We start from the raw sequence: 26,386 nt of genomic DNA on the forward strand, positions 1-26,386 counted from the left end.
CTAAAATATTAACTTTTGTTTTCCTATTTTATGGTGAAACTTTCAAAGATTCACACAGCAACCAAATGCTTTGCCGTTTCTCCAGTGTCTTTTGACATTGTCAAATATCCTCTGGGGGCAAAATCACCCCTGGTTATGAACCATTGTTTTAATGATAGTTCTCTTATTCATAAGTATCCATTTCATTCATTGTAGTCTCTTAAGAATAAAATCTTTGTGATTTGCATATGTGATGTATGATTTTTAGGGCAGAAATGACAGCTTTAATATATTAGTGAACAGTAACTGTCTCACCAGGAAATCTTAGGTTCTGTCTTAAAAACAAAACCTTTCATAAAGTGGACATTTGAGTCAGCAAAATTTACCATTAAATGTGTGTGTGTGTGTGTGTGTGTGTGTGTGTGTGTATACACACTACCTCATAAAATTTTATTTCACTGTGATAAATTCTTGCAAGATAGCTACATCTCTTACTTTCCATTTGCAACAGTGATTACTCTTAAATGTAAAAATAGAGCATAACATAAAACATCCAGAAGTACTTAGATGTATAATAACATGACAGTTATTTCATAGTGCTTGTAGTGTATAGCTCCAAGCCAATCAAAAATGTTACTCAATTGTCATTCACTTGTACCAAAATATACTAAATATATTAGTACAAAATAGACTAAAAAACTTTGATCTCTGTATTTTTTCCGTATATACTCTAATTCTCAAATATTCCCCTTTTCCAAATTTATTTTTTAGAAATACATACTAATTACTAGTAAAATGTTTGTTTAAAAAGTAGAATTTGCTTTACACCAGTGTAATAAAGAGTGTTTCTATACCTGGTATTCCAGTTTTGCTTGAAGAGGTCTTTGTTCCACTCTGGGTAGTATTACCTCCAGGGGATAAAGTCTCTGTGGGATATGTGGTCCCTAAAGTCTCTAGTTCTCCTCGGTTGGAAGAAAACACCAAGTCCAGGGATGGCAGCTTCAGCATGCATTCTACTCTTGATACTGGTAAACAGCTAAACTTGATCTGTGAGGGCTAAAAAGCACAGAAAACCAAAAAAGTTTCTAGGTACTAGAAAAGTTAAAACATTTCATACTGGATGCCAAATTTATATTTAATTTCCATTTCATTCCACATATACCAAACACAAAAGGATTTTGTGTTTAATGTCCTAGCCTTTATCAAACAGATACATGATATATTAACCAAAATGTATTAATAAAATGGTATTTAAAAAAATCTAAATATTTGAGGAGGTACCTCTGAGTGATACATATTTAGACATCTAGGTAATTCAAAACATTTAAAGGTGTCTGTGTTCATATTATACTTGTTCATAATTAAGTTTTTTAAAGGAAATAATTCCTCATACTAAAATTTTTAAAAAGCTGTTGTAGTAACAGAAGTTGTATAAACTCTCTAGCTGTCACCCGTTACATGTTTTCAAAAGACTAATGCAAAACTCCAGAAGATCAGACTGAAGCCCGTTTGGCCAAATTGCTGTTGTAGAAAACAGTTTGAACAGATGACCATCAGTTTCTTTTATTCTTGAGATTATCAGGTTTTAATTGAAGGTTAACTAAATCCTGAAGTTTGGGGGCGCCTGGGTGAGTCAGTCGATTAAGCGTCCGTCTCTTTGTTTCGGCTCAGGTTGGGATCTCATGGGTTTGTGGGTTTGAGCCCCACACTGGACTCTGCACAGACAGTGCAGAATGTGCTTGGGATTCTCTCTCTCCTTCTCTCTGCCCCTCTCCCTATTTGCTTGCCCTCTCTCTCTCTCAAAATAAATAAACTAAAAAAAAAAAAAATCCTGAGGTTTGGTTACAAGTGATTTTCAAGTCCTCTTTAATAAATGGACTCAATCAGATACTAATATATACTCCCAAAGGCCTACTGATAAGACTGTATTTTATAATAAAATACTAAATAAAACTTCCATAACTTAGCAAAAATCTAACAAAGGTACTATTATGTGACTTATATCTCAATTACAGTTTATATTTGCCCAAAAAGGACCATAATGGCAAGAAATACAGGTGTCCTAACAAAAAAAGGAATAAAATGCCGTAAAAAAGGAGGCTTAATGTAAACACTTTTATTTTTTCCATAACAGTGTGAAATCTAAGATTTGATAGCCCAAAGATCTATGCATCTCCCCAGAAGAAAAGTTAATACACATATAAAATTGTATATAAACTTCTCATATGTCAGTCTCTAGGCCCTGATAGATATACTAACGGTCCATGAACCAAGATTACGGAAACTTTAAGGAAAATAATATTGGAAATATTCAAATAAACTTAAGAAAAACATTTTTCTTTAAAACAAAAAGGAATAAATGAAGTATATCACCTGAACTCGTACATAAACCACAACATCTACAGGGAAGGAAGAGTAAGCAGATGTTGAAGATGATACTAGTGATGTTGTTGATTCTTCCATAGGATCAGGTATTTCAAAATGTCCCATATCTTCATCTTGTGAACTGACAGCTGTTAAAATATTTAGTTTTATTATTAGGGCAAGGGCAAACTATTTACTAAAAGATCTTTTCTCTTAATGCTAGTACTGAGATAAGGGATATGAACACACAGAAACTTGCTTCTGTGGCCCATCATTCTACAAATCTTTCCCTATTCAAACCTCTTGCTTGTTTCTCCAAATTCCAATTCCTGTTATAACACTGTACAGAGAAAATTAAGTATTTGCCCTCAAGAAGTTTCCAGTCCAAGAGAGAATCTAATGTAGGAATTAAGGATGTTAATTTTGTCATTAACTAGCTGTGGCCATGGGAAAATCATATAACCTCACCAAGACCTAATTTCTTTATTTGTAAATGAGGACTAGATGATTTCTCAAGTTCTTTTTCAGTTCTGTAATTCATGATCACTGAATATAGTATATAATAATATATAATAGCACTAAAAATTCTTCTAAGTAATAGAATTTTTAAAATATAAGTGATTGAGAAGTAAATGTATAAGGAGAATACTTACTTGTATAATTCCTTTCAATTGGTGTGATTGGGATAGTTTCTAGAGCTTTTTCCAGAAAATCTAATAGGCAGGGACTAATAACCATTTCTTCTGGCAATGACTGAAGTGCTACCCAAGCGTACAATTTGGCTGTTTTGACTCCTCCACTTCCTTTTCCTTTGGCTAGAACATTTACAAATGTGAGGTGAATTTAATAGTTCCCATAAAACATACAATAATTCTATGAGAAATTAGAACTACAGGACAGTTTCATCAGGTGAAGTACCTTATACATAAACCATACAAGAATGCAATAAAAATAGCAGATTGATAGAAATGATATATTAATATTAGGATATAAAGATAATTGATGATGCACATAATACCACAGTTACTCCTGCTTGCTCTAGGTCACAAATTTTGGTTCAATTTTTCAAGTTTATGGTTCGCTTAGTATTTCATTTAGCATTATTTTGTCCACTTAAGAAGATATAGAGAGAGTTGACTAACAATATTTTGTGGTAAGTGAGGAAAAATGTTGTTTTCAGGCTTTCCTATGTTCTTCTGTTTTTAGCTTATAGATACTTATAATGCTCCCCTACATGGACTGCCATCTCTTTCCTCCTACATAACAAATATTCTGTGTCAGTAGATGAGTATAATAGCTAACTAAGACTTAGTTAACTTTGGCTTAGGTTTCTACCCCCAACATACATCAATTTTGTAAACCTAGCAAAGCAGTTCAACTTCTGTGAACCTGAGCTTTCCTCATTTATAAAATTGGAATAATATTATCTGTCCTGCACTTAAATGGGCATAGATGTTCCCTGTCAATTGAAAAGGGATATAAAAAATATGATTATCATGACTACTGGCTATTTTAAAGGATTTATGTATCAAGTTCCATCTCTCAAACGAAACATCTTCAAATAATTCTTGTCTGATATTCCTTTTTTTATTTTTTAATTTTAATTTTTGTTTTGGAAATTCTAATGTATATTTGAGGTATTCATGTGGTATGATAGCCAGATTCCAAAATAGCTGCCGGTGGTTCTTGCCTCCTGGCATTCATGCCCTTGTGTAGTTCTCTCCCACAGTGAATAGGGCTGACCTGTATGATCAACAAGATATTGTGGAAGTGATGGTTTGTGACTTCTGAGGCTAGGCCATAAAAGGTATTGCATCTTCAGTCACATTCTCTTCGAGATCACTCCTTTTGAAGGAAGTCGGCTCCCTTGTTATGAGAACACTGAAGCAGCCCAGTGGATAGGCCCAAGTGGGGAGGTACTAAAGCATCAGCTTGCCTGCCATGTGAATGGGAAGTGATGGAAGCAGATTTTCCAGACCTAGTCAAGCATTCTGACGACTGCAGACTTAGCCAACACCTTGACTGCAATGTCACAAATGACTTTACCGGCCAAACTGCTGCTGAATTTCTGATCCACACAAACTGTGTTGGAGGTTAAAAGCTACCAGATTTGGGATCATTTATTATGCAAAAATAGATAATAAATGTGGTTAAGACCAATGTACTTTGTCTTAAATGTGTAAGTTTAATGTTTCCATCTAAATCATAAGCTCCCACATATTAACTGCAGAAAATTTTTTCTAAATACATTTGTGTGTGTGTGTGTGTGTGTGTGTGCGTGTATAAAAGTTAAACTATTTAGTATATTAATTTTTTTTTAACACTGATATTCTAAGTTAGTATCAATTTGAAAAATATCCAAAAGTAGTTGGGCCACATTTCCATATATGAATTTTATACAGTCGTTATTGGCAAATCTATGTCCTTTTTTCTTAAACATGTAAACTTGAAAGAAATTCTCAATAGAGCAAATAGGTGACGACCAAAAAGTTACAAAAAAAAAAAAAAACTAAAAATAAGGTATATTTTCCTGAAATACCTGAGGGAATAGGTGGGGGTTGGGGAGGAAGTAAGGTGTTAGTCTTGCTCTGGACAGTGCAGGGTAAAGGAGGAGAAGGAGGAGATGATGCACTATCTTTCATACCATACAGCTTGGACTCTTTAGAGAGCGTTCTTGGCAAGGAAGATCCTCTGGAGGCATTAGGTGAGTCAGTCTTTAGTGTCTTGGAATTGTAATGCAACTGTATGAAGACAGATAAACTTTCAAAATTAAAATAATCCAGATAAAGAAAACCAACAAATGTAGAAAAATGAGGAAGAACACCAATCCAGCAGTCAGAAGACCCATTTTACAAGTAAATGTTGTGATGCTAGTAAGATTCTTAACTTTTTTTCATTTAAAATTTAAAAAGTCATCCCAGATAATAAATTCTTTTCGAGCTTAATGTTACAGCATTCTATAATTCTAGAATCTAAAAAATAGATGTTTAATTAAGTTGGACTTGGAAAGGTTCAGCAAAGGTTTATACAATATTCATTGTATAAAAAAGTAACTTTTTACTGCCAAAATTTAATGGAAAAGCTATATAAAAGAAGTGGCAACCTATAATTTAGATGTTCTTATGTTCAGAATATAGCTGCATCAGAGAAAAATGAAAAGTTTCATGTTCATATACTCGGTAAAGGAAGAATGTGTATGATAGAAAATGAACACCACTAAGAATAAGCTAACCCTAGACGGATAGAAATTACATATTAATATTAATATAATTAACATTAATAAATGATATATTAATATTAGAATATAAAGATAATTAACGATGCATATAATACAACCTAGACTTTTAGGTTTTTACCTTTACATCAACTCCAGGAATGTAAAATACTGTTGTTTCTAAGTCACTAGGTTTTGTCTGTAGAGATGATGGCACTTTCTTGCCAGTCATTAAATGGGTAGTAGAAGCATAATTAGTTTGAAACTTCTTCTTTTTTGAAGGAGAATCTTGATCTAAGCTCCTGGAACTTCTATCATAACTCCTATGAACAGAAAAATGTTTTATCTTTTTTAAAAAGGACATTTATCTCCTTTTGTTTAAAATCAAACTTTTATTTATACAGTAAGTGGAATGTAATCCTTCATTAATAAAGTTGAAAAAGTAAAGCTTATTAGCGTGTCTAGCTAAACTGGTTAATGCCTTGCATGGATGATGTTTATGTTGTATTTTCCGTAACTACATAGGGGAGTTATCTTTATTCTTTCCTGAGGCCGCAATTGTTTCACATGAACATAGCAGGCTGAGGCAAATGAAATTGCCCTTTACGTAGGTAAAAACAGCTGAATATTGGCAATTTATTATAACAAATTAACATTCTTATCATTACTACTACATTTGTAGGAATTCAATTGTATAAGTGCCTTTTCATCTTCTCATTTTATTCATTTTATAAAACCCTCCTTAGACAAATAGACCATTAAAAAAAATTTTTTTTTAACGTAATCTCTACACCCAATGTGGGGCTCAAATTCACAATGCCAAGATCAAGAGTTGCATGCCCTAATGACTGAGCCAGCCGGGTGCCCCTAAAAATCTTTTATTATGAAAAATTCAAAAAGTAAACAGAATGGTACAGTGAACCCCTAAGGCTCCAGCTTCAACAACTGTCAGCATTCTGCCCTTTTTTAAAAATCTACATTTCTACCTCCTCCCCATCCCTTCAATTGTTATTTTCTTCAGCTTTTATTTATTTATTTTTTAAGAAAGAGAGTAAGTGAGAGAGAGTACAAGCAGGGGAGAGGGGCAGAGGGCGAGAAAGAGAGAATGTTAAGCAGGCTCCATGTTCAGTGCAGAGCCCGACATGGGGCTTGATTTCACTACTCTTGAGATCATGACCTGAGCCAAAGTCAAGAGCTGGATGTTCAACTGACTGAGCCAGCCAGGTGCGTGCCTCTTTAGCTCTTTTTTAGATTAGGTCAAAGAAAAGCAAAGGAAAAAATTCAAGAAAAAATAATCTAATCTTAAGCCTATTTATACCACCATTTTTTTAATGATGGAAACAAATGGTAAAGCTGCAGTTATATCCTAAACGACAGTCCAGTATACTGAGGCCTCTGTGCCACTGTTTCCCAATCTTTATCTCTATTTGAATTCATCAAAATTCTGAATAACCAAGATATCTCAGTGTACTGCACTTGTCTTTATAATAGAAATGTGCACGATACAAGGAGAATTCCAAAGATACAATTCTTCTAGTTAAATTGCTAGAATCTAAATCTGACATTCATTTCCAGTTGCCAGAAAATTTTATACACTTGTTTAAAGAAATAGTATATTATACAAATAACCACTCAAACTTTGCAGGTGTGATTAAATCCACTCTTTAAATCTACATTTTGGGACATGGGTGGAAAGTTTGTTGTAATTCAGTGATATATAAATAGTATTTCTAACAAATGAAATTACATGTACCCTTTTCTGACCAATTTCTTACCTTCTCAAACTTATATCGTCATGTTCTTGTAGAAGGGTAGTTGGGTGTAGCACACATTTTCCACTATCAATTTCAACACGTATATCAAGTTCAAAGTCAATATTTCTCTCTGTAGCTGTGCCACTAAGACTTCGGTTGACTGGAGCTGTGGGCCAGCGTTCTGTAAATAGTTGATGAACAGCGGCGAAACCTGTTGCTTTTTTACGAGATGTATGTCTAGAGAAAGAAAACTGATCATTACACTGTATTAAATCGAAAAAATTTTCAACAAACTATTTTCCAATATCTTACGTGAGCAACAGTCTGTAAATAAATTTTACTATTTTATAAATTCATACATACAACTCAACTAGTTCATACTATTGAAGATTTTCCTAAGTTTGATGGAGTCACATTTTATTCAGCAACCACGCACTCAGTAACTATCATGTGCTGAGCAACATGCTAGGTGCTGATGACACAGACAGCATCACTGCTATTAAGGTGTCTAAATATTGGTGTATGAAATATAGTCTACATTTTCAAGGAGATTTCGTATTTGCAAATTGTAAAATGTTACTTTCCTGATTTTATTAAAAGACTGAAGAATAGGGAAAGAAAAAATAATGCCATATGGAGCTAAATTACATTAGTAAGCCACAGATATGTCTCTTAGTCTCACTCTGGCTAGGCAAATTAAGATTTTTTTCTATAAAAGTTAATAGTTACACATAATGCTTTAAAGATCAGTTCTAAACTCTGAAATACTGCCTAAGCATCTCAAAACAAAAAGGCTACTTACGAGGGTTTCCTGTAAATATAAAACCTTTCCCTCTCATGATCTTCATCCTTTTCATCCTTCTCAGAATCTTCACTAGTGGAAGACAAACTGTCATCCCGTCGGCCCTCTTCAGGTTGGAAAGGAATGCCTGTTGAAAAGCCTCCTGGAGTTTTGGAAGAGCTGAACACAGAATATGATCCTTCACTGTTTGATGAGTAATGGGAGGGACCTTCAATGGTTACTGACAAAAGGTCCAGTTCTGTCTCCTCTGGAAACTGATTGTAAAAAGAGAAAACATGAAATCAGGTTCATTTTATATATCTTTTCTTAATTAAAAAAAGAGAAAGAGAAAGAACATGTTTAAACATTTAAAATTCCCTCAGACTTGAATTTCCTCACTCTGAACTGAAAGAAAGGTCAGATTTATGAACATGAAATAGCACACCAAGGAGGGAAGCAGGAAAGTCACATGACTGACAGAGTGAAATTTACTTTACAGAAGCCTCTATCATCCTGTTAATTAGTACATGTTGTGTAATTGTTTAAGTTAAGCATGCTATGGGGACAAAGCAAATAATGTGACCAACTGTAAATCAGAAGGGCAAGAGAGCAATTAGTGACAGAAGAGCATGCAGTGTCAGTACAGAAAGTACCTCATGCTTCTAGATGCTTTTTGTAGATATATACTTTTTTGCATTAAAGCAATTTTTTTTTTTACTTTTTATTTTATTATTTTTTTATTCTCAAGTTAGTTAATATACAGTGTAATCTTGGCTTCAGGAGTAGAACCCCATGACTCATCTCTTATATATGACACCCAGTGCTCATCCCAAAGACTGCCCTTCCTTAATGCTCGTCACCCATTTAACCCACCCCCATCAACCCTCAGTTTGTTCTTTGTATTTAAGAGTCTCTTACGTGGATATATTTTTTTAACGTTTATTTATTTTTGAGAGAGAGAGAAAAAGTGTGAGTTGGGGAGGGGCAGAGACACAGGGGCACAGAGGATCTGAAGTGGGCTCTTTGGTGACAGCAGAGAGCCCAATGCAGGGCTTGAACCCATGAACCATGAGATCATGACCTGAGCTGAAGTTGGACACTTAACCCAACTGAGCCACCCATGTGCCCCCACTTTTTATAGGTGTATTTTATTCATTTTCATTTACTTATTTTTTAATTTTTTTTCTTTTTTTGGAGAGAGACAGAGACAGAGACAGACAGAGCGTGAGCAGGGAAGGGGCAGAGAGAGGGGGAGACACAGAATCCAAAGCAGGCTCCAGGCTCCAAGTTGTCAGCACAGAGCCAGATATGGGGCTCGAACCCACAAACTGAGAGATCATGACCTGAGCTGAAGAAACAAGTTCCTAATTGATTAAAGATAGATGTGCAAATAGTTATGTAATTAAAGATATCAAACTCAAGAATATTATTTTTTAAGATGAATAGTTTATTATAAACACTGTGTCACTGAGGATTGCACCAGGAGGCCACTGTCTTTAAGGTCAAAAAAAATAAAAACAAAAAAACAACAACAAAAAAACTTCCTATGATCTAATTTGTATTCCCTGTTTTGAGAGTTGCTTAAATATCCCTTGAAAATGTGAAAAGCCTTTGTAAAGTGTAACGTGCAAAGGAATGAAATCTATTGATTCTACTATTAGATACAACAAAATTAGATACATAAAAATAGACTATTATAATCAAAATTTCAAAAATGCAGAGTCCAGCTTTTTCTCACTTTTTATAATATACATGTTATTTAGTAAATATGTGAGACAGGTTTTATTTATCAGAACATATTCAATTTTTAAAAGTGTAGTATGAGTTTGTGTAAATATCCCTTTGTCTTATATTTATTTTATATTTAGCCATGCCTTAATCTATTTTGTAATTTATGATTTTTATATACTACTTTACAAATAGCATACATTACTATTTAAAAATAGGATTTGAACCAATTCAAATATTAATGCCCTTAAGAACCACTTAATCATTTCACAATATAAACATATATCAAATCATTAGTTGTATGTCTGATACTAATGTTACATGTCAATTATATTTCAACTAAAAAAAGAAAGTTAGATGGGGAAAAATCAATTAGTAGAATCACTCAGTTCAATTCTGTAAATAACTTGCTTCCAAGTTCATTTGTAGAAAAAAAATGTTTATCAAGCTCACTATAATCTAATAGTTCTAAAACAAAATTCAGTTTGACTAAATTCAGTGTAACTATAGGATATATACTGAGACTATAGCTTAAAAGGGTTGGGAAAGGGAAACAAAATACATGTCAAATTAAGGTAACTTGACAGAAAATTCTTAGACAAGGATTTATATACCTAGTATACAGCTATATTTTTATAAATTATTTTTTTAAATATTTATTTATTTTTGAGAGAGAGAGCAGAAGCAGAGAAGGGGCAGAGAGAAGGGGGAACAGAGAATCTGAATTGGGCTCTGTGCTGACAGCAGAGAACCTGATGCGGGGCTTGAACCCATGAACTGTCAGATCACGACCTGAGCTGAAGTTGGACACTCACCTGAGTGAGCCACCCAGGCACCCCTACAGATATATTTTTAAAATTCAGTTTACTTTCATGACTTATATTTAGGGAAAATATATGGTTCATAAAAATGTTAATTCAACTTATAAATGATTGTGTAGCACATTTTCCACAGTTTTGTACATGAGACTAATTTTTATTTGTATTTTTAAATGTTTATTTTGAGAGAGAGAGTGTGGACGGGAGGGGAGAGAGGGAGAAGGAGAGGGAGAGAGGGAGAGAAGGAAAGAGGGGGAGAAGGACAGAGGAAAAGAAGGAGAGAGGGAGAGAGGGAGAGAGGGAGAGAGGGAGAGAGGGGGAGAGGGAGAGGGAGAGGGAGAGAGAGAGAGAGAGAGAGAGAGAGACAGACAGACAGACAGACAGACAGACACAGACAGACAGAAAGAGAATCCCAAGCAGGCTCCATGCTGTCAGTGCAGAGCCTGACACAGGGCTTGATCTCACAAGCCATGAGATCATGACTTGAGCCGAAATCAAGAGTTGGATGCTTAACCAACTGAGCCACCCAGGCGCCCCAAACATGAGAGTATTTTTTAAATGGATTGCTTTTATACATGTATGCTTTTTTATACCAGTGACTCCAAAGAAATAACATTCAAGGATTAATTTGTTGTTCTGAGAGAAGTTTAATTCTAGTTTCAATTAGTTAACAAAATTTTTTTAAAGAAAAGATTCATTTTGTAGTTGAATGCAGGGAAAAGAGATGCACTTAGGGATTAGCAAATAACTAATAAAATAGCAGTTTTTGATTTATGATTTGGTCAATTTGGTAAGCTGATTTAGTCTTTAATTTTGGAGATTCAATAATACTGTATAAAGTATAGAAATAAAATGTATTTGTGCAAGAGCTTGTAAGACATACATGGTGAAAAAGAATTCAAACAATCTTAAAGCTTTATGTAAAGTATTTTTGAGGCCTGAGTTTAGTACAAAATGAGAGAAAGACAATGTGAAAGCAGATTTGAGGGTGGTTAATTAGTTTTAAAGCAAAATTTATGTTGTTCTTAATAAGTACCTGAAAATACCCTTCCCCAGGAGAGCTGGATTGTGGTGTACTTCCCCATATTGTTTTTTTCAACTTAATTAAAATAATAAGAAAATATATAAAAACTCGTGAAAAATAAACAATGGTTTAATAGTAAACAAATCTTCAAAAACAAACATAAAGTTAACATAAAGTTTAACATACATAAAATTAAATGTAACTTTTAAGGTGACCTTTTCTGACTTCTGGTTTCTGCCATTATCACTATATATTCTGAACCAAAATACATAATAAAATACATAAATACATAAAGTATAAACATTCTGCATTTACACTTGTGTAAAAGACCTAATGCGGATTCATACTGGAAAGGAAAATTACTCAACAAAATCTTTCTACCTAAGAACAAGCAGTAGAGTCTTTATTCTTGGTGCAAAATGCTAGTCTTGCACTAGGACATACAACTAATGATGTCAGACATACAACACTTGCAGCATGGCTCTCAAATGATGGCACAGAGGCAGTGTCCTGCTGTTTGGTAATTTTTAGATACTTCAATCATCACAATCCACACTTTCATTGTAGATAGGAATTAGTATTTTGAAATTGTGTAACTACTATAATTTTGTAATTAATAAAAATTATTTTGCACTGTGTATCTTGAACCAATAGTATCTCTCTTACTGTATCTTGGATATTGAAAGTTACTCTGGGTCCAGGAGATGCTGCATCTACACGGATTTCAGGGAGCTCCTCAGTTTCTCCTATTCGAGAACTGTAAGGAAAATATAAAGTTACAAAACATTAGTATTGTTTTAAAAAAGCCCCTGGACTTTACAAAAGTCTCACAAATGACATTAACATTCTAAAGATTTCTAAATATTTACCTTATCCAAGGGTTAAATTTTTGGTATTCCATTTCTTAACCTGTAGCATACTATTAAAAAAGCACTGAAGGTTTTGATTAACATGAGATTTTCTGAAACTAAACCATGTAAAAATTTATACTTCTTACTTCAAGTGCTCATTTATTAGTAAGACAGTATTTTTCTTTAATATGTAAAATTTCCATTTCTTCCTATGCTAAATGTGTATGTAATCACACCTTATCTAAAAGTGACAAACTTATAGCAGCAGCTAATAATATGCAAATACTCATTTCTTTGAGTAGTCTGTAAGTTTACATATAAACTTGTCTAAATAGCAATGTACTTCTTTACTGCAAAGCACACAATGATTGTGGTATAAATATGATAGAGGAATTCTTCAAACTTTTTAGTTTGACAGTATCCATTATTACCAGTATTTGACTAATGAGGTTTATTTCTGCTCCCTTAATTATGTAATTTCCCCAATTAGAACACAATAAATAAGTAGTGGACATTTGTAAAGGAGTCAGCAATTTTATTATTTGTTTCAATGGTTGAAATATATATTACCTTGCCCTTTCCATTCGTTTAAGAGGTGGTCTTCCAGAAGCAGAAATGCTTTTTGAACGGCTGTAACTTGGTTTGTAACCCAAACCCCATTTATCCTTTAGGGAAGCAGCCTAATGAAATGGGAGAAGAGTGACTTTAAACAACTGATGGTGTTGTAATATCTGACTACAGATAAAATATTATTCTATTCAACAGATTAGTCTGTTTTTCCCCCAGGTCAATAACATGTCACTTTATTTTTATTTTTTATTAGAGAGTGAGAGAGAGGTAGAGAGAGTACACATGCACATGAGCAGGGGAGGGGCCTAGGGAGAGGGAGAATCTTAAGCAGGGTCCAGACCCAGCACAGCCCATGTGAAGCTGGATGTGGGGTTTGATCTCCCAACAGTGAGATCATGACCTGGAGTCGGATGCTCAACCAACTTGAGCCACTGAGACGCCCTGATAACGTGTTACTTTAAATTAGACTTTAAATGTCACTTAACAGTATAGGTGGATCAAAGTAGAGCAGGACCTAATGTCATTTAGAAGGAGTGTACAATGAAAATATGAGTCACCAGCTGGCCTGCAAGAGAAAAGAGAAAGATTGGGAGCAGGGGTGAGGGGTACAGAAATAAGGTGAGAAGAAAGGAAACGATTAAAAAGTAAAGAACAGCAAAAGAAAATGAGAATTAAAAAGACAGATTCTGGGAGAAAGCTAGGTTGGGGGTGGAAGAGAAAGAGAGATTAAGGGAAAGCAGGAGGGAGAGAGGGAGAGGCTGGGTTTGAGGGCCATCAATCATCTCAAGTACTACCCAAAGGCACTCCTGTGACAGAACTCCATTATAGGATAGGATAGGATAGGGTAGGATAGGATAGGATAGGATAGGATAGGATAGGATAGGATAGGATAGGAAAGGAAAGGAAAGGAAAGGGGAGAAGGAAGAGGGGAGAAGGGAGAAGGGAGAAGGGAGAAGGGAGAAGGGAGGGAGAAGGGAGGAAGAAGGGAAAGGGAAAGGGAAAGGGAAAGGGAAAGGGAAAGGGAAAGGGAAAGGGAAAGGGAAAGGGAAAGGGAAAGGGAAAGGGAAGGGAAGGGAAGGGAAGGGAAGGGAAGGGAAGGGAAGGAAAGGAAAGGAAAGGAAAGGAAAGGAAAGGAAAGGAAAGGAAAGGAAAGGAAAAAGGAAAGGGTGACTTCAACACTCTACTGGTGTCCAAATCCCTCTTCTCCAAATCTGTATCTAGTTGGGAACTAGATATTGAAAAGACTCAAATACAATGGAAATGTGGAATGCAAGAGGACTGAAGGGGAATTGAGGGGGAAATGACAAATGAGGTAAATGTTAAGAATGCTGATACAATTTTGGTAATTTCCCTAATCCTCTCTACCTAGTTTTATCAACAGTCAATTACCAAGTATAAACTACCTCATAAACAGTATGAAAACAGTATTTTAATTCTATTATATGATTGTTAAGTATATGGTAGTAAAAATTTTAAACACAGATTTATGCATTAGAAGTCATAACTATCCATTTATTATTATTATCAGAAGCCAGTGATGAATAACTCAGATTGGATTTTATTTTCAGTTTAAATAAATAATTTATAACAGTATTCAAACTAGGGTGTCTGGGAGTTTGGGATGATCAAGGAAATAAAGTTCAAGTCAATGAACCCTGGATCTCTACAACCTTTCTCCACTTCCTCTGGCCCTAGCAACTCTGACTTAATGTTTTTTATGTACTGGGGTGTGACCCAAAAACCTTATGCTGGTAAAAAAAAAAAAAAAAAAAAAAATAGAGGGTTCTGCTGATTATTAAAAAAAGAAAGGTTAAGAATCTATTTTTTTTAAAGTACTTTTTCCACTAACAAGACCACCTTAACCCAAAGCAACCTACCTCTATTTGAATACATTTTAGAATTATTTTCTACTGTATGTTTATAGTATATCTATCTACATATTTATCTTACTTGTTCAGCAACTGGACTAAATCCCAAAAAATGTGGTGGGAAGTGGGATCAAAGGTAAATAACTTGTTCTTTAAGAGACTCGGATTCTAGTATGGACAACTAAATGAACGAAGGGAAAAGAATGAAGTGCCGTGAGTATAGTGGCTTAGAGGTAAAGTCAGCTGCAGAAAATGGGACAGGAATAAAATGGACATCTCAAAAGACTAACATTTGAGTTGAAGACTAAAAAGAAAGTATGATTTCATGAAAGGTGGACAAAACGTGGTGGCTAAGGACACAGAATGTAGAGTCCCACTATTTGGGTTTAAATCTTGGCTCCACTGAGATTAATGGCCGTATAACCTTGGTCAAATTACCTGACCTCTGTCTGTTTCCTCATTTTTAAAATGAGGAAAATAATACAGACTACCTCATACAGCTGTTGTACAGATTTAGTGGGTTGTTAAATATAAAGTGCTTTAAATAGTGTCCAGTACATAGTAGATAGATATGAGACATACAAATCAAATGGTATTATCACTAGCAATGGAGGAAGAAAGAGAACATAAGTATCCTCACAAAGTTTCATAAACTAAAAAATAAAAGAATGGTCTACTTTAATCATAAAATTCTTCTTAAATGTTTACTCACTCGCATACTAGACCTCCGTAATTTTTTACGAACGTCTCTTCGAATATCATTCACAGCAACAGATTCTAATTGTTGATAACGCTGAATTTCCTGGTTTATGGTTCCTTCACTTGCACCTAATTTTCTGGATGCAAAACAAATACTGCAATTAGTGTAAAGTAGTAACAAAGTAAGATTGATTTTTACTTGCTCCTTTTTAATTCTTTCACTTCTCAGAATATCGAAGATTATATATGGACAGACCAAAACCCTCCATAAAGTTAATAAAAAAAACTCTAACATTTTAGGAAATGGCTCTTTCCGACTTCTGCATTAAGAGAATCTTTGATAATCTCATGAAAGCTATGGACCCACTCTACAGAAGAATGTATGTAAAATTCTACATATATTTAAGCCTCAAGTAAGATTTTAGGGAAGTATACTTTCCTTCAAGTCATTTTTAACCCCTAAGAGCAAAACTCAAACTGTAATGTAAGTCAACAGGAAAATGTGAATCATTATATCATAATTAATTCAATGAATAGTTTTTAGGTAATACCTAAACAATATGAGACAAATATATGCATTTTGTCTGATGCGTTTATTTGTCTAAATGCATATATTTGTCTAAAGTCCTCAAATGCAAATAACACAGGCATAGGTGTATGAAGATTAGAAAAGATAAAGCGTGAATATCACCTCCTGGGAAAACAAAAATGTCAGTTTGATAGGCAGGATATTTAGTCTTCTAGAGCAAGTTATTTACTCAGTACTATGTATCAGGCAACTAATAAAGAAAAAAAAATTACCACCACCTACTCCTCTCTCTCTATTCACCCTATATCCACCCTAGTTCTAGAGAACCGCTAGTACAGGCAAGCAGGCAAAAAAAAAAAGAAAAAAAAAAGCATGAACTTTGAATTCAGACACACCCAAGTTCAAATTTCAATTCTTTAAACTCTCTGAGCCAGTTTTCTCACCTATAAAGTTTGGATAATGCCATCTAGCCACACAGAAATCCTGTGAGGATTACATTGAAATAACATGTCAGATTCACAATAGGTACTTAATAAATGCTAAATTTGTTTCCTCCCTTAAAAATTTATATTCCAGAAATACCAACGTTAGCAAAAGACTAGTGCATATGTTAATATGCACGTGTGAAAATATGTATAAGTGTGTATACACATGTAGAGATACATATATGGAATATAAAGTCAGTCATAAACTGCCCAGAAATGGGGAGTTGTGATGAGCGCCAGACTAGGACTTCACGCTTAACTTCATCACTAATGAATGTATGGTCTCATGCAAGTTACCAAACTCTTCTGGGCCTTGGTGATCTCATTTATAAATTAAAGGGGTTGTACTGCCCCAAGTCCAGTCTTTTCCACACTGAAAATTCTATGATTCTACTATTAAAAATATTCTGTTACATTAAAAATCATACACATACTTAAGATCATCTATTACTTTGGCCTGTTCATTCAGTTCTCTGATATCCACTATACGCTTCATGATTTTTCTTCCTCTAAGTTCTCCTGGCTGGCTGCATGATGCTCCTGGTCTTCGATAATCTACAGCTTCCTGAAAAATCAAAAGCATGTCTGTCAATACCACCCTCAGGTCACATAGCTAATCTAAAGTATCACAAAAATGACACCTTAAATCAAAGGAAGCATGCAAGAATCAAAGCCATCTATATCAAGTACGATGATTAGAATTCTCCAGTGATTCAAATCCCTTCATTTTCACAAGGAATCTATTTAGTGGCTACCTACGTTTCCCCATGAGTGAGCTCTGCATGCTTTCAAATGGGACTGGCTAGACTGAGGGGAGCCCCACATCTCTGGGTCACACAGATACTCTGCAGGAACAGAATAGCGCTGATTTGGGGGCGTCAGGCCTAGCAGGTGATTTACAAGTCGCTGCCCAAAGGTGAGCTTGTGGCCATCTCCACTTACTGAACTTCCATCTGAACTCTAAATGATAAACAGTAACATTAATTTTTAAAAAATTTCTTCCCAAGAACAAGACTATTTCAGGAAACAAGAGTTAAAGGATATTTTTTTTTAAAAAGTTTTAAGTCAGTACCAGAATGAAAGTAGTGAGTAACTTGTTTTTAACTACCAAATAATTTATACTATAAAATGTATAGACGGAAATACATCTTTTTAAATGTATACTTCATTTTGTGTGCATGCACTTTGCTTTGAGATCCATTTTTTAGCATCTTTCTTGAGATATAATCCACATGCCATAAAATTTACCCACTTAAAATGTACAATTCAGTGGTTTTTAGTATATTCACAAAGTTGTACAACCATCATCATAATCTGTTTAGAACATTTTCACCATCTCCCAAATGAAACCTCAAAAGTAACAGCAGTCTCTCTCCCCATCTAAACCTCCCCAACTCTCCCAGCCCTCAGCAGCCACTAATCTACTTTCTGTCTCTACAGGTTTGCTTGCACTTTGCTTTTAATGTTAGTACATTACCTTTAAGGCACAAGTTTATTGACAGTCATTATGAAAACTATCAATTAAAAGACAATTTTATAAAAGCAAAAACCAGCATTAAAAAATGCAGACACATGGAACCACCATTCTCTTCCTTTACACTTAGCAACTACAATATAATAAATAACGTTGAGTTAATCAAATCCCTATTTCAGGATAAAGGCCAGTCTAGAAAAGTCTAACAGTAAGTTTACTTACAGTATGGATAGTGGGAGACATAGTATCAACTTCATCCTCATCGGACAGGTCAGCTATGTTCACTGAATTGAGATCAGCAATATCATCTATGTCCTCCTCTCCTGTCAGTGTCGTAAGGGTATTGCCCAGAGCATTAAGCCTTTTGCCAATGTTAGGATCCATGTGGACATCAATCCCACACATTTTCCATAATACATTGAGCGTCCATGTTCCAGCACTACTACTTTCTGTTTAAATGAAGAAGTGGCATTTTGTTAAGTCTTGAGTATAAACATTTAAATAATCCTATATTTAAGGAATAAAATGGATGATAGCCTTGTGTAACAACTAACATCTCTCACAGCTAGGTCTCTCAGAAACATCAGACTGTGGGATTGACTTCCCTTTGCAAAGTGTGCATCTCTTGTTTCCTCTGTGCAGCACCCTTCTTTCTCCTGTGAACTATGGATTCCTTCTTCTCCCCACCCCCAAGCTGATCTACCTTCCTATGGTTGTAGTGGGAATTGCCACAATCCTCACTCATTAGCCAGAATTAGATAATTAGGCCAAGTAAGAGTCAAAGCTGGAAAACTAAAATCCCTTCCCTAGACTTCAAAACTAGTTGTCCCTTTCTAGTGATTGAGGTTGGAGAGATGAGGCTCATGAGCTGTTGGCAGCCATGTTTCCTGCCATGTGTAAGGAGGAGGTCAGCAGTATGAAGAAAATGAAGCAGCCAGGGAGGAGCAAAGAAGAGTCCTAGTGGGAGTTGAAATCTTGGTTCCTGTAGTTCCTGAGGGCTCCTTGAATTGAGCTGGTTCCTTACCTTCACTGAGATAGCCATTCCGAAGTTTAATTGTGATCCGTATATATCCTTTTAATAAATCCCTTTTGGTTAAGCTAGTTTGAATGGGTTGCTGTCACTTATAAACCTGAGTTTTGAAAAAGACTTTTATGTGACCTTTCTCCAAATAAGTATGTTTACCTCAGTCATCACCCTTTCCTTCTAACATTACTCCTGGAAATTTCTTAACTTTTTCAGTTCTCTGTCAGTGGGACTAGTGGCCTTACTACTTTCTGAGACAATTTACTTAGGATGAGTACCAACGCTAGGCTTGGGGAAGATAAGGGGAATAGTAAGGAGAGAAAGGAAATCTGCTAACTTTAATCAGCTTCTACTCCCACTGACATTTTAAGAGCCCTTAAATAAATATCTCCCTTTAGCTTACCGTAACTTAGTTTTAAGTAAAATAAATAAAAATTTATGTTGTGAAATCATCTTAGTCAAGACAGGTTATAACTTTAGAGTTATCTCCTAACTTATTTCCTAAGATATTTTTTCTCTCTAATCCTTTAAAGGTTCTGCTTTCTTGCTCAAGGGAAAAAAAAAAAAAATTCAATGGCTCTCCCTTTGTCCACCAAATTAAGTCCAGACTCCTTAATTTTTTTCCAATATTATTTTTCACATAATTCTGTTCCACCCAGTTTGGACAATTCTAACTAGACACTGTTTTCACAGCATGACTAATATTCTGTCTGCCTGAATTTTCTAATCCATGCCTTCCAGTAATTGCTTAAGAAATAATTTTTATCTGTCAAGTCCCTTTTCACATTTGTTAAAATGTTAAAAGAAGCTTTTTCTGATTCCAGTATCCTTACAAATTTGAAATTTTTCTCTCGTCAACAAATTTCAGTGGCAATTGGAATTTTATATTTTATTGAACTTATCACTTATCATAGCTTAATTATGCTGCAGAGCCTTAACTATATCAGAATTTATACAGAGTAGAAAGTATATCTTATCCATCTTTGTCTTTCCCAAAACTTTTTGCCATATATTTTATACACAGCAAGTGTCTAATAAATAATTGTTAAATAAATAAAAATATGCTAATGTTACAAAAATAGTTTTTAAAAATCAGGGAACATCAGAATTAGTTTAGTTAAAAAATTCTTACTGTTAACATAAAGGCTATAAATATACATATATAGATATGTATATATATGTATAAAAACGCAGAATTCTATCTCATATATGTAAGAAGAAAAAAGAGAAAGTTATACCAATTGTGAACCTACCAGCAGCTGCTTGTCCTGTAGTCCTAGAACATACTTCATAGGTGCCATCTGGAACTACACCTGCACAAAAAACCACCCCCCAATATAGTTTTCAATAAAATTATGCTTGTGATTAAATATTATACTGCAGTGTTTTGCCCAAAGATTAATACCTAAATATAACAGAATAGAATCACTAGCCTCTTTAGCCTTCAGTTTCTTCGTTTTGTTATTTAAAAAAAATTTTTTTTAACATTTTTCATTTTTTGAGAGACAGTACCAGAGGGAGACACAATTCGAAGCAGGTTCCAGGCTCTGAGCTGTCAGCACAGAGCCCGATGCAAGGCTCTAACTCACAAACATTGAGATCATGACCTGAGTCGAAGTCAGGATGCTTAACCAACTGAGCTACCCAGGGGCCCCTTTAGGCTTCAGTTTCTAATCTGCAGAATGAAACGACTACCTTAGATGACTCATAATATTTCATAATTCAACATTTTTTATTTTATGCTTATGAGAACTTAACTGCAACTTTATCTTTACACTCTGCATGTGACAATACCTGACTGACCCTGAAATTCTAGTTTCTAGAGGCTTTGACAATTTGTGCCATCATTGGAATGGTCCTTTGAGAGCTACTCAAATCTGAGTTGCAGAAATACTACAACATATTTGGGAGAAAGAGTTTATTAAGTGAAAATTTCTATTATGTGTGTTTTTTTTTTAACATGATGCCAATAACTAAAATCTATAGTTTGAGATGTATGTTACCTGTACCTCACATACAAATTATAGAATATGAGAGAACTAGATCTTGTCCTAGGGTAAAATATGGCCCAATTCACCTTTATAGTCATAGTTATAAAACAGAGCAAAAGAAACTTAGTAACTCTTTCAAATCTAAGAATGCTGGAATGAAAAGAAAACCCTCTGAAATTTGAGTAACATAATTTAGGCCAAATGAAAGCTAGTAAATAAAAAAAAGGATAGAAAACTTTTAGGATTTTTAATCCTAAGAAGTATCAGAGAATTTTTTTTAATTCAGTTTTAAAAATTATATAAAATCATATATTATGAGCCATGATGAATTAAAAAGGAATATTAAGATTTTTAGGAGAAGATCCAAATGCTGAAAGTGAGGAGAAGGGAATCAACTAAATCACTCTAATCAAAGAGTTTGAAGTCTTTCAAACTTTTTTTTCCCATGCTACATTTTCAACTTCTAATGGTTTTTATAATTTCTATAAATACATGTTACTGAACAGAGTCTTATCTTTTCTATCTACTTACATGGTCCTTTGAACTCTTCCTATAGATTGTCCTTTCTAATTTTTACTGCAATTCCTAGAAAACATTATCACCCTAGAAAGGCAATTCCACTGTGCCATCTTTTTCCTAGGGCCTGATTTTAAAATGATCTGTAAAAAAAAAAAATCCTAAGGCATAACTCTACCTTTTCTTGTTTCTCTACCCTAACTCAACCCTTTTTTGCCAAAAATATTAAACGTCGTTTACATTCTATTTATTATTACTAACAAAACCTAATCTGCCCCTTTTATAATTTAGAATTCTTAAATCAATGAAGCAACCACTCAACTCGTCTGCTTCCTTCCCAAGACACCAAACCAAAAACATGTTATAAACAAGTCATTTAATATCCTACAAAACCTAAAATAAACCATGATTATTATCACAATTATCAGCATGTTTGTATTCTACTTGGTATATATACACTGAGGTGCTGAGTTATTATTTATGCATTTTTAATATATTTTTGATTTTGATTCAGAGGCACATTTCTCATGCATTTTCCTTTTATAATAAACTGTTTAAGAAAGGTATTCTTCCTTTGCGTCCAAAATATTCTATCCATTTTAATGATTATAATAATGGCAGGGGCGCCTGGGTGGCTCAGTTGATTAAGCGTCTGACTTCAGCTCAGGTCATGATCTCACCGCTTGTGGGTTCGAGCCCTGAATCAGGTTCTGTACTGACAGCTCAGTCAGAGCCTAGAGCCTGCTTCAGATTCTGTGTCTCCCTCTCTCTCTGCCCCTCCCCGGCTCATGTTTGGTCTCTCTCTCTCTCTCTCAAAAATAAACATTAAAAAAATTTTTTTTATTATTTATTTATTTATTAAAAAATTTTTTTTTTCAACGTTTATTTATTTTGGGACAGAGAGAGACAGAGCATGAACGGGGGAAGGGCAGAGAGAGAGGGAGACACAGAATCGGAAACAGGCCCTAGGCTCTGAGCCATCAGCCCAGAGCCTGACGCGGGGCTCGAACTCACGGACCGCGAGATCGTGACCTGGCTGAAGTCGGACGCTTAACCGACTGCGCCACCCAGGCGCCCCCCAAAAATTTTTTTTTAAATAAAAAAAATAATAATGGCAAAGATGTCATCTTAATACAAGCCAGTAGATTTAAATTTATTTTAAGAAAAAAATAGACAAGAATTATAGTGATTTTTAAAAGTTTTTAATATTTTTATTTTGAGAGAAAGAGGAACAGGGAGAGAATCCCAAGCAGGGTCCAGGCTGTCAGCTCAGAGCCCAACATGGGGCTCGATCTCATAAACCGTGAGATCATGATCAGAACCTAAATCAAGAGTCAGATACTCAGCTGACTGAGCCACCCAGGCGTCTGGAGTTACAGTGATTTTTAAAAATAAATATAACAACTGTGTAAAATATTATTTGTAAAGATTTCTGATCCAGGCTATTTTTGGTCTTTTGAATATTGGGCATAAGTACTTTGATATCAAGGCTTCTTAGTAACCTGAAGTATTTCAGAGAAATCGCAGTATTTTATATGAATTACCTAAATGAGAAGCATACAATACCGAGAATTTCACCTATAGTTTTATCTAAGTTTTAATCAACATGGAATGTCAAAACTTCAATTTTTGTATAAAAATAATGAAGAATATTCTTGTTCTTTAAAGAATACCCAGAACTGGTAAGATTTTCTTCCAGTGGAGAGGGCAAAAAACTGCATAAACAACCGCATGCTACCTTTTGTAGAGTAAGTATTAATTTTGGCTTAGAGACTGGCTGAGGAATTTTAGTTCACAACCTTTAATTCCTCAAATGCAGTTTTTTCTTTATTATAACATTAATGGTGATTTGTTAACTCTGCTATAATATTTAATATATTAAAATAAAAATAAACCCATATACTTTCAAAATTGTATATAAACACAGCTTTAGTTACTCCCAACCTCCAGTATTATGGAATTGGAAGAATTCACATAAGTTATACTCTGTAGCTTACAAATTTAGACACATGGATTTATTAACGTCAATATTTTGAGGCTGGAGTTCCTGTTCCTGGTTATCTACAACCTGTTCTATGTTATATGATGAACTAGTTCTTACACATTTATCACTTTCTTTCAAGATCCCCACGGAAGAAAGATGCTTTATCTGGTCATTCATGAATCAACTACAGGAAAAAACCAGGTAGTAAACAAATCTTCAACTGTTATACTATTAAGCAGAATGCCTAACTGGTTTACTTACCCAAACTACTGAAACCTGACATTTTTCACAAATATGAACATTTAACTAGAAATAGCTCTTATTTCACAAAGTCCAATAACATTCCTATAGCTGAGCATCCTTTGGTTTTACAAATAAAGACACTATTTCTGTTTTTTTTTTCAATTTAAACAAATTCTAAACATCATACAGAAAATAAGTCACTCACAGGCATTCATCACTAGATCGCCACGAATTTCTGGTTTCCAGTCATCCCACGACGTCTCAAAGCCATCAGCAAAACGAATACAAAAGTTTTTGAAATGCCCTTTACTAACCAGAGATTCTGAAGAACAAGCAGTGATGAGAGTACTTTCAATGGTCAATACTAAAGCAGAACCAATGTCAAGGTCTCCAGTGTGATTAGACTGCAAAACATATTGAATAAAAAATAAGACAAAATACAACACTTTCTTAAATTTGGAAATTCTCACAGAATTCCTAGGAACAACAGTCTGGAAAATGTCAAGCCTAGAAAGCTTAATTAGAAAGTACTGTAAAAAGATGCTTTTAAAAATTACTGAAGTGAAATACATTTGCCATGTGCATCTTTTTCTTTTTTAACTCGCAAAAGGTTAATTATCTAGTTTTCTATCTCAAGCTTCTGATTTAGTTGTGGGGAACATTCTCATTATGACAACCACCTTCGGTGTGTATGGCTTTCCTGAGTTCTGTCCATCATGCCATTAAAAAACTACCATTTTTCAACTCCTGAGGCATAAATATATGTTGCCAATCCTCAACCCAGGACTTTTCTTCACAGTGTGTTGCCAAACAAAATACTAAAAGATAAACCCATTTGACAACAGGTTACAGGTTATTTACAGTAAATTTTAACAGTAAAATAGACCTCTGTATTTGTTCTAATTTTAACTTCTTAAGCCTGATAGGGGTTTATAGCCCTTTTTTGTCTCATACACGTGTCCACGCAACTAGGTACTCCTAAGAATTAGTCCTAAATTATGAAAACTCTTGCTTTATCCAACACACATACTTTGGAAGTTTCATTACCAACTATTTCAGCTTAAAAGCATTTTGAAATTCCCTACTCTAATTTAGATGAGGTTACTAAACCCTATTACACAGTATTCTTAAATGTTCTTTTGCTTCTATTTTATTTCAACGTTTATTTATTTTTGGGACAGAGAGAGACAAAGCTTGAACGGGGGAGGGGCAGAGAGAGGGAGACACAGAATCGGAAACAGGCTCCAGGCTCTGAGCCATCAGCCCAGAGCCCGACGCGGGGCTCGAACTCCCGGACCGCGAGATCGTGACCTGGCTGAAGTCGGACGCTTAACCGACTGCGCCACCCAGGCGCCCCTGCTTCTATTTTATTAACAAGTGCATGCCAAAGACGTATTTGCTAAAAAGCAAAACAAAAAGATTCTGAACACTAAGCTGCTTATTTCCAATGTAAAAATTAAGGCTTATTAGATGGGTATCAATCTCATCATAATTCTGATGAAGAGCGCTTCAGAGCAAAGTCTCATGAGATACATATTTAATACACTGTGGATGAATAATGGCTGAAGGAATTCAATTTTACTTGCTATTTACTAAACCCAAGTTATAAATTGTTAACCTGAAAAAATTGTTATACTCTATATCCATAGAAATGGTTAGTAGAATGTTTCACTCTTAATCTTAGACTATGATTTGATTTTCTGTACCTGTGCAGTATTTGTGATGGGCAGACATATTCCCAGATCATTCACAGTAAGCTGGAGGAAGAGAGTCCCAAAGGCCTGGGCTGATGTTTGCTGGATACCTGGTAGCATATCTACTACTTCCTTTGTAGCCATATGGATATCTTTATGTAAAGCCATTCGTTGTTCATTCCAGTTGTCATAGGCAGCCTTATAATTCAGCCAAAACAGCACAGCTTTTTATAATTAAGGCAGGGAGGAAAGAAAATTTAAATGAAAGCTGTAAAGCTGTAAGGCAAGTAAACCTCAATAGCTACAAAATCTGGCTTATTACTAAAAATTATTCCCACCAAAAAATACAGCATTAGAATTAGAAAGGATCTAAGATGATATGGTCAATTTGACAGAGGAAAAAAAAAAAAGCAGAAAGTAGGCAAATGCATAATGGCAGAAAAAAGAAAATAATCCAGGTCCATTTGTTCATGTAATAAATTATTTGTGAAATGCCAATTAGATGCTATGCAACAGGATGCAATAACACATGAAAACAAAACATGGCCCCTAACTTTGTAGACTTTACTGTTACAACTGTTAAAAATTCCTGAAGGAGAGGTACATAACAGTAGGAGTATACAGTAAAAAGATGTGACCTACAAAAGTCAAGACATCTGAGTCTGTAATAAGAATGAAACCTTAAGGAAAACCTCCATTTAATGCTGTGTATAGAGGGAGAAGCCTAAAGAGGAGGTAAACATGAAGGAGCCAGAGAAGTAGAAAGAAAAGCAAGTATCCTGGACACAAAGAACGC

The 26,386-nt window shown here is 34.7% G+C and overlaps 1 protein-coding gene across 13 annotated transcripts in view; it reads right to left on the reverse strand.

Annotated features, from left to right (window-relative positions):
* The window catches only part of KIAA1109 (KIAA1109 ortholog), a 219,284-nt gene that overhangs the window by 23,431 nt on the left and 169,467 nt on the right, over window positions 1–26,386 (reverse strand). For 5 of the 13 annotated variants that reach the window (XM_043569106.1, XM_043569090.1, XM_043569115.1 and 2 more), the window contains 17 exons: window positions 25,603–25,814; window positions 24,102–24,300; window positions 20,416–20,475; window positions 18,361–18,587; window positions 17,424–17,624; window positions 17,099–17,229; window positions 15,664–15,787; window positions 13,084–13,193; window positions 12,329–12,419; window positions 11,675–11,737; window positions 8,114–8,367; window positions 7,333–7,548; window positions 5,700–5,880; window positions 4,883–5,084; window positions 2,997–3,158; window positions 2,353–2,492; window positions 834–1,035 (listed from right to left, as the gene is read on the reverse strand). In XM_043569106.1, the coding sequence (XP_043425041.1) occupies window positions 834–1,035; window positions 2,353–2,492; window positions 2,997–3,158; window positions 4,883–5,084; window positions 5,700–5,880; window positions 7,333–7,548; window positions 8,114–8,367; window positions 11,675–11,737; window positions 12,329–12,419; window positions 13,084–13,193; window positions 15,664–15,787; window positions 17,099–17,229; window positions 17,424–17,624; window positions 18,361–18,587; window positions 20,416–20,475; window positions 24,102–24,300; window positions 25,603–25,814 (2,775 nt within the window). The remainder of the gene's footprint in view (window positions 1–833; window positions 1,036–2,352; window positions 2,493–2,996; window positions 3,159–4,882; window positions 5,085–5,699; window positions 5,881–7,332; window positions 7,549–8,113; window positions 8,368–11,674; window positions 11,738–12,328; window positions 12,420–13,083; window positions 13,194–15,663; window positions 15,788–17,098; window positions 17,230–17,423; window positions 17,625–18,360; window positions 18,588–20,415; window positions 20,476–24,101; window positions 24,301–25,602; window positions 25,815–26,386) is intronic. The other 8 variants (XM_043569164.1, XM_043569153.1, XM_043569131.1 and 5 more) reach the window with 7 other exon arrangements.

Source organism: Prionailurus bengalensis, chromosome B1, assembly GCF_016509475.1.
Source record: "Prionailurus bengalensis isolate Pbe53 chromosome B1, Fcat_Pben_1.1_paternal_pri, whole genome shotgun sequence".
NCBI lineage: Eukaryota > Metazoa > Chordata > Mammalia > Carnivora > Felidae > Prionailurus > Prionailurus bengalensis.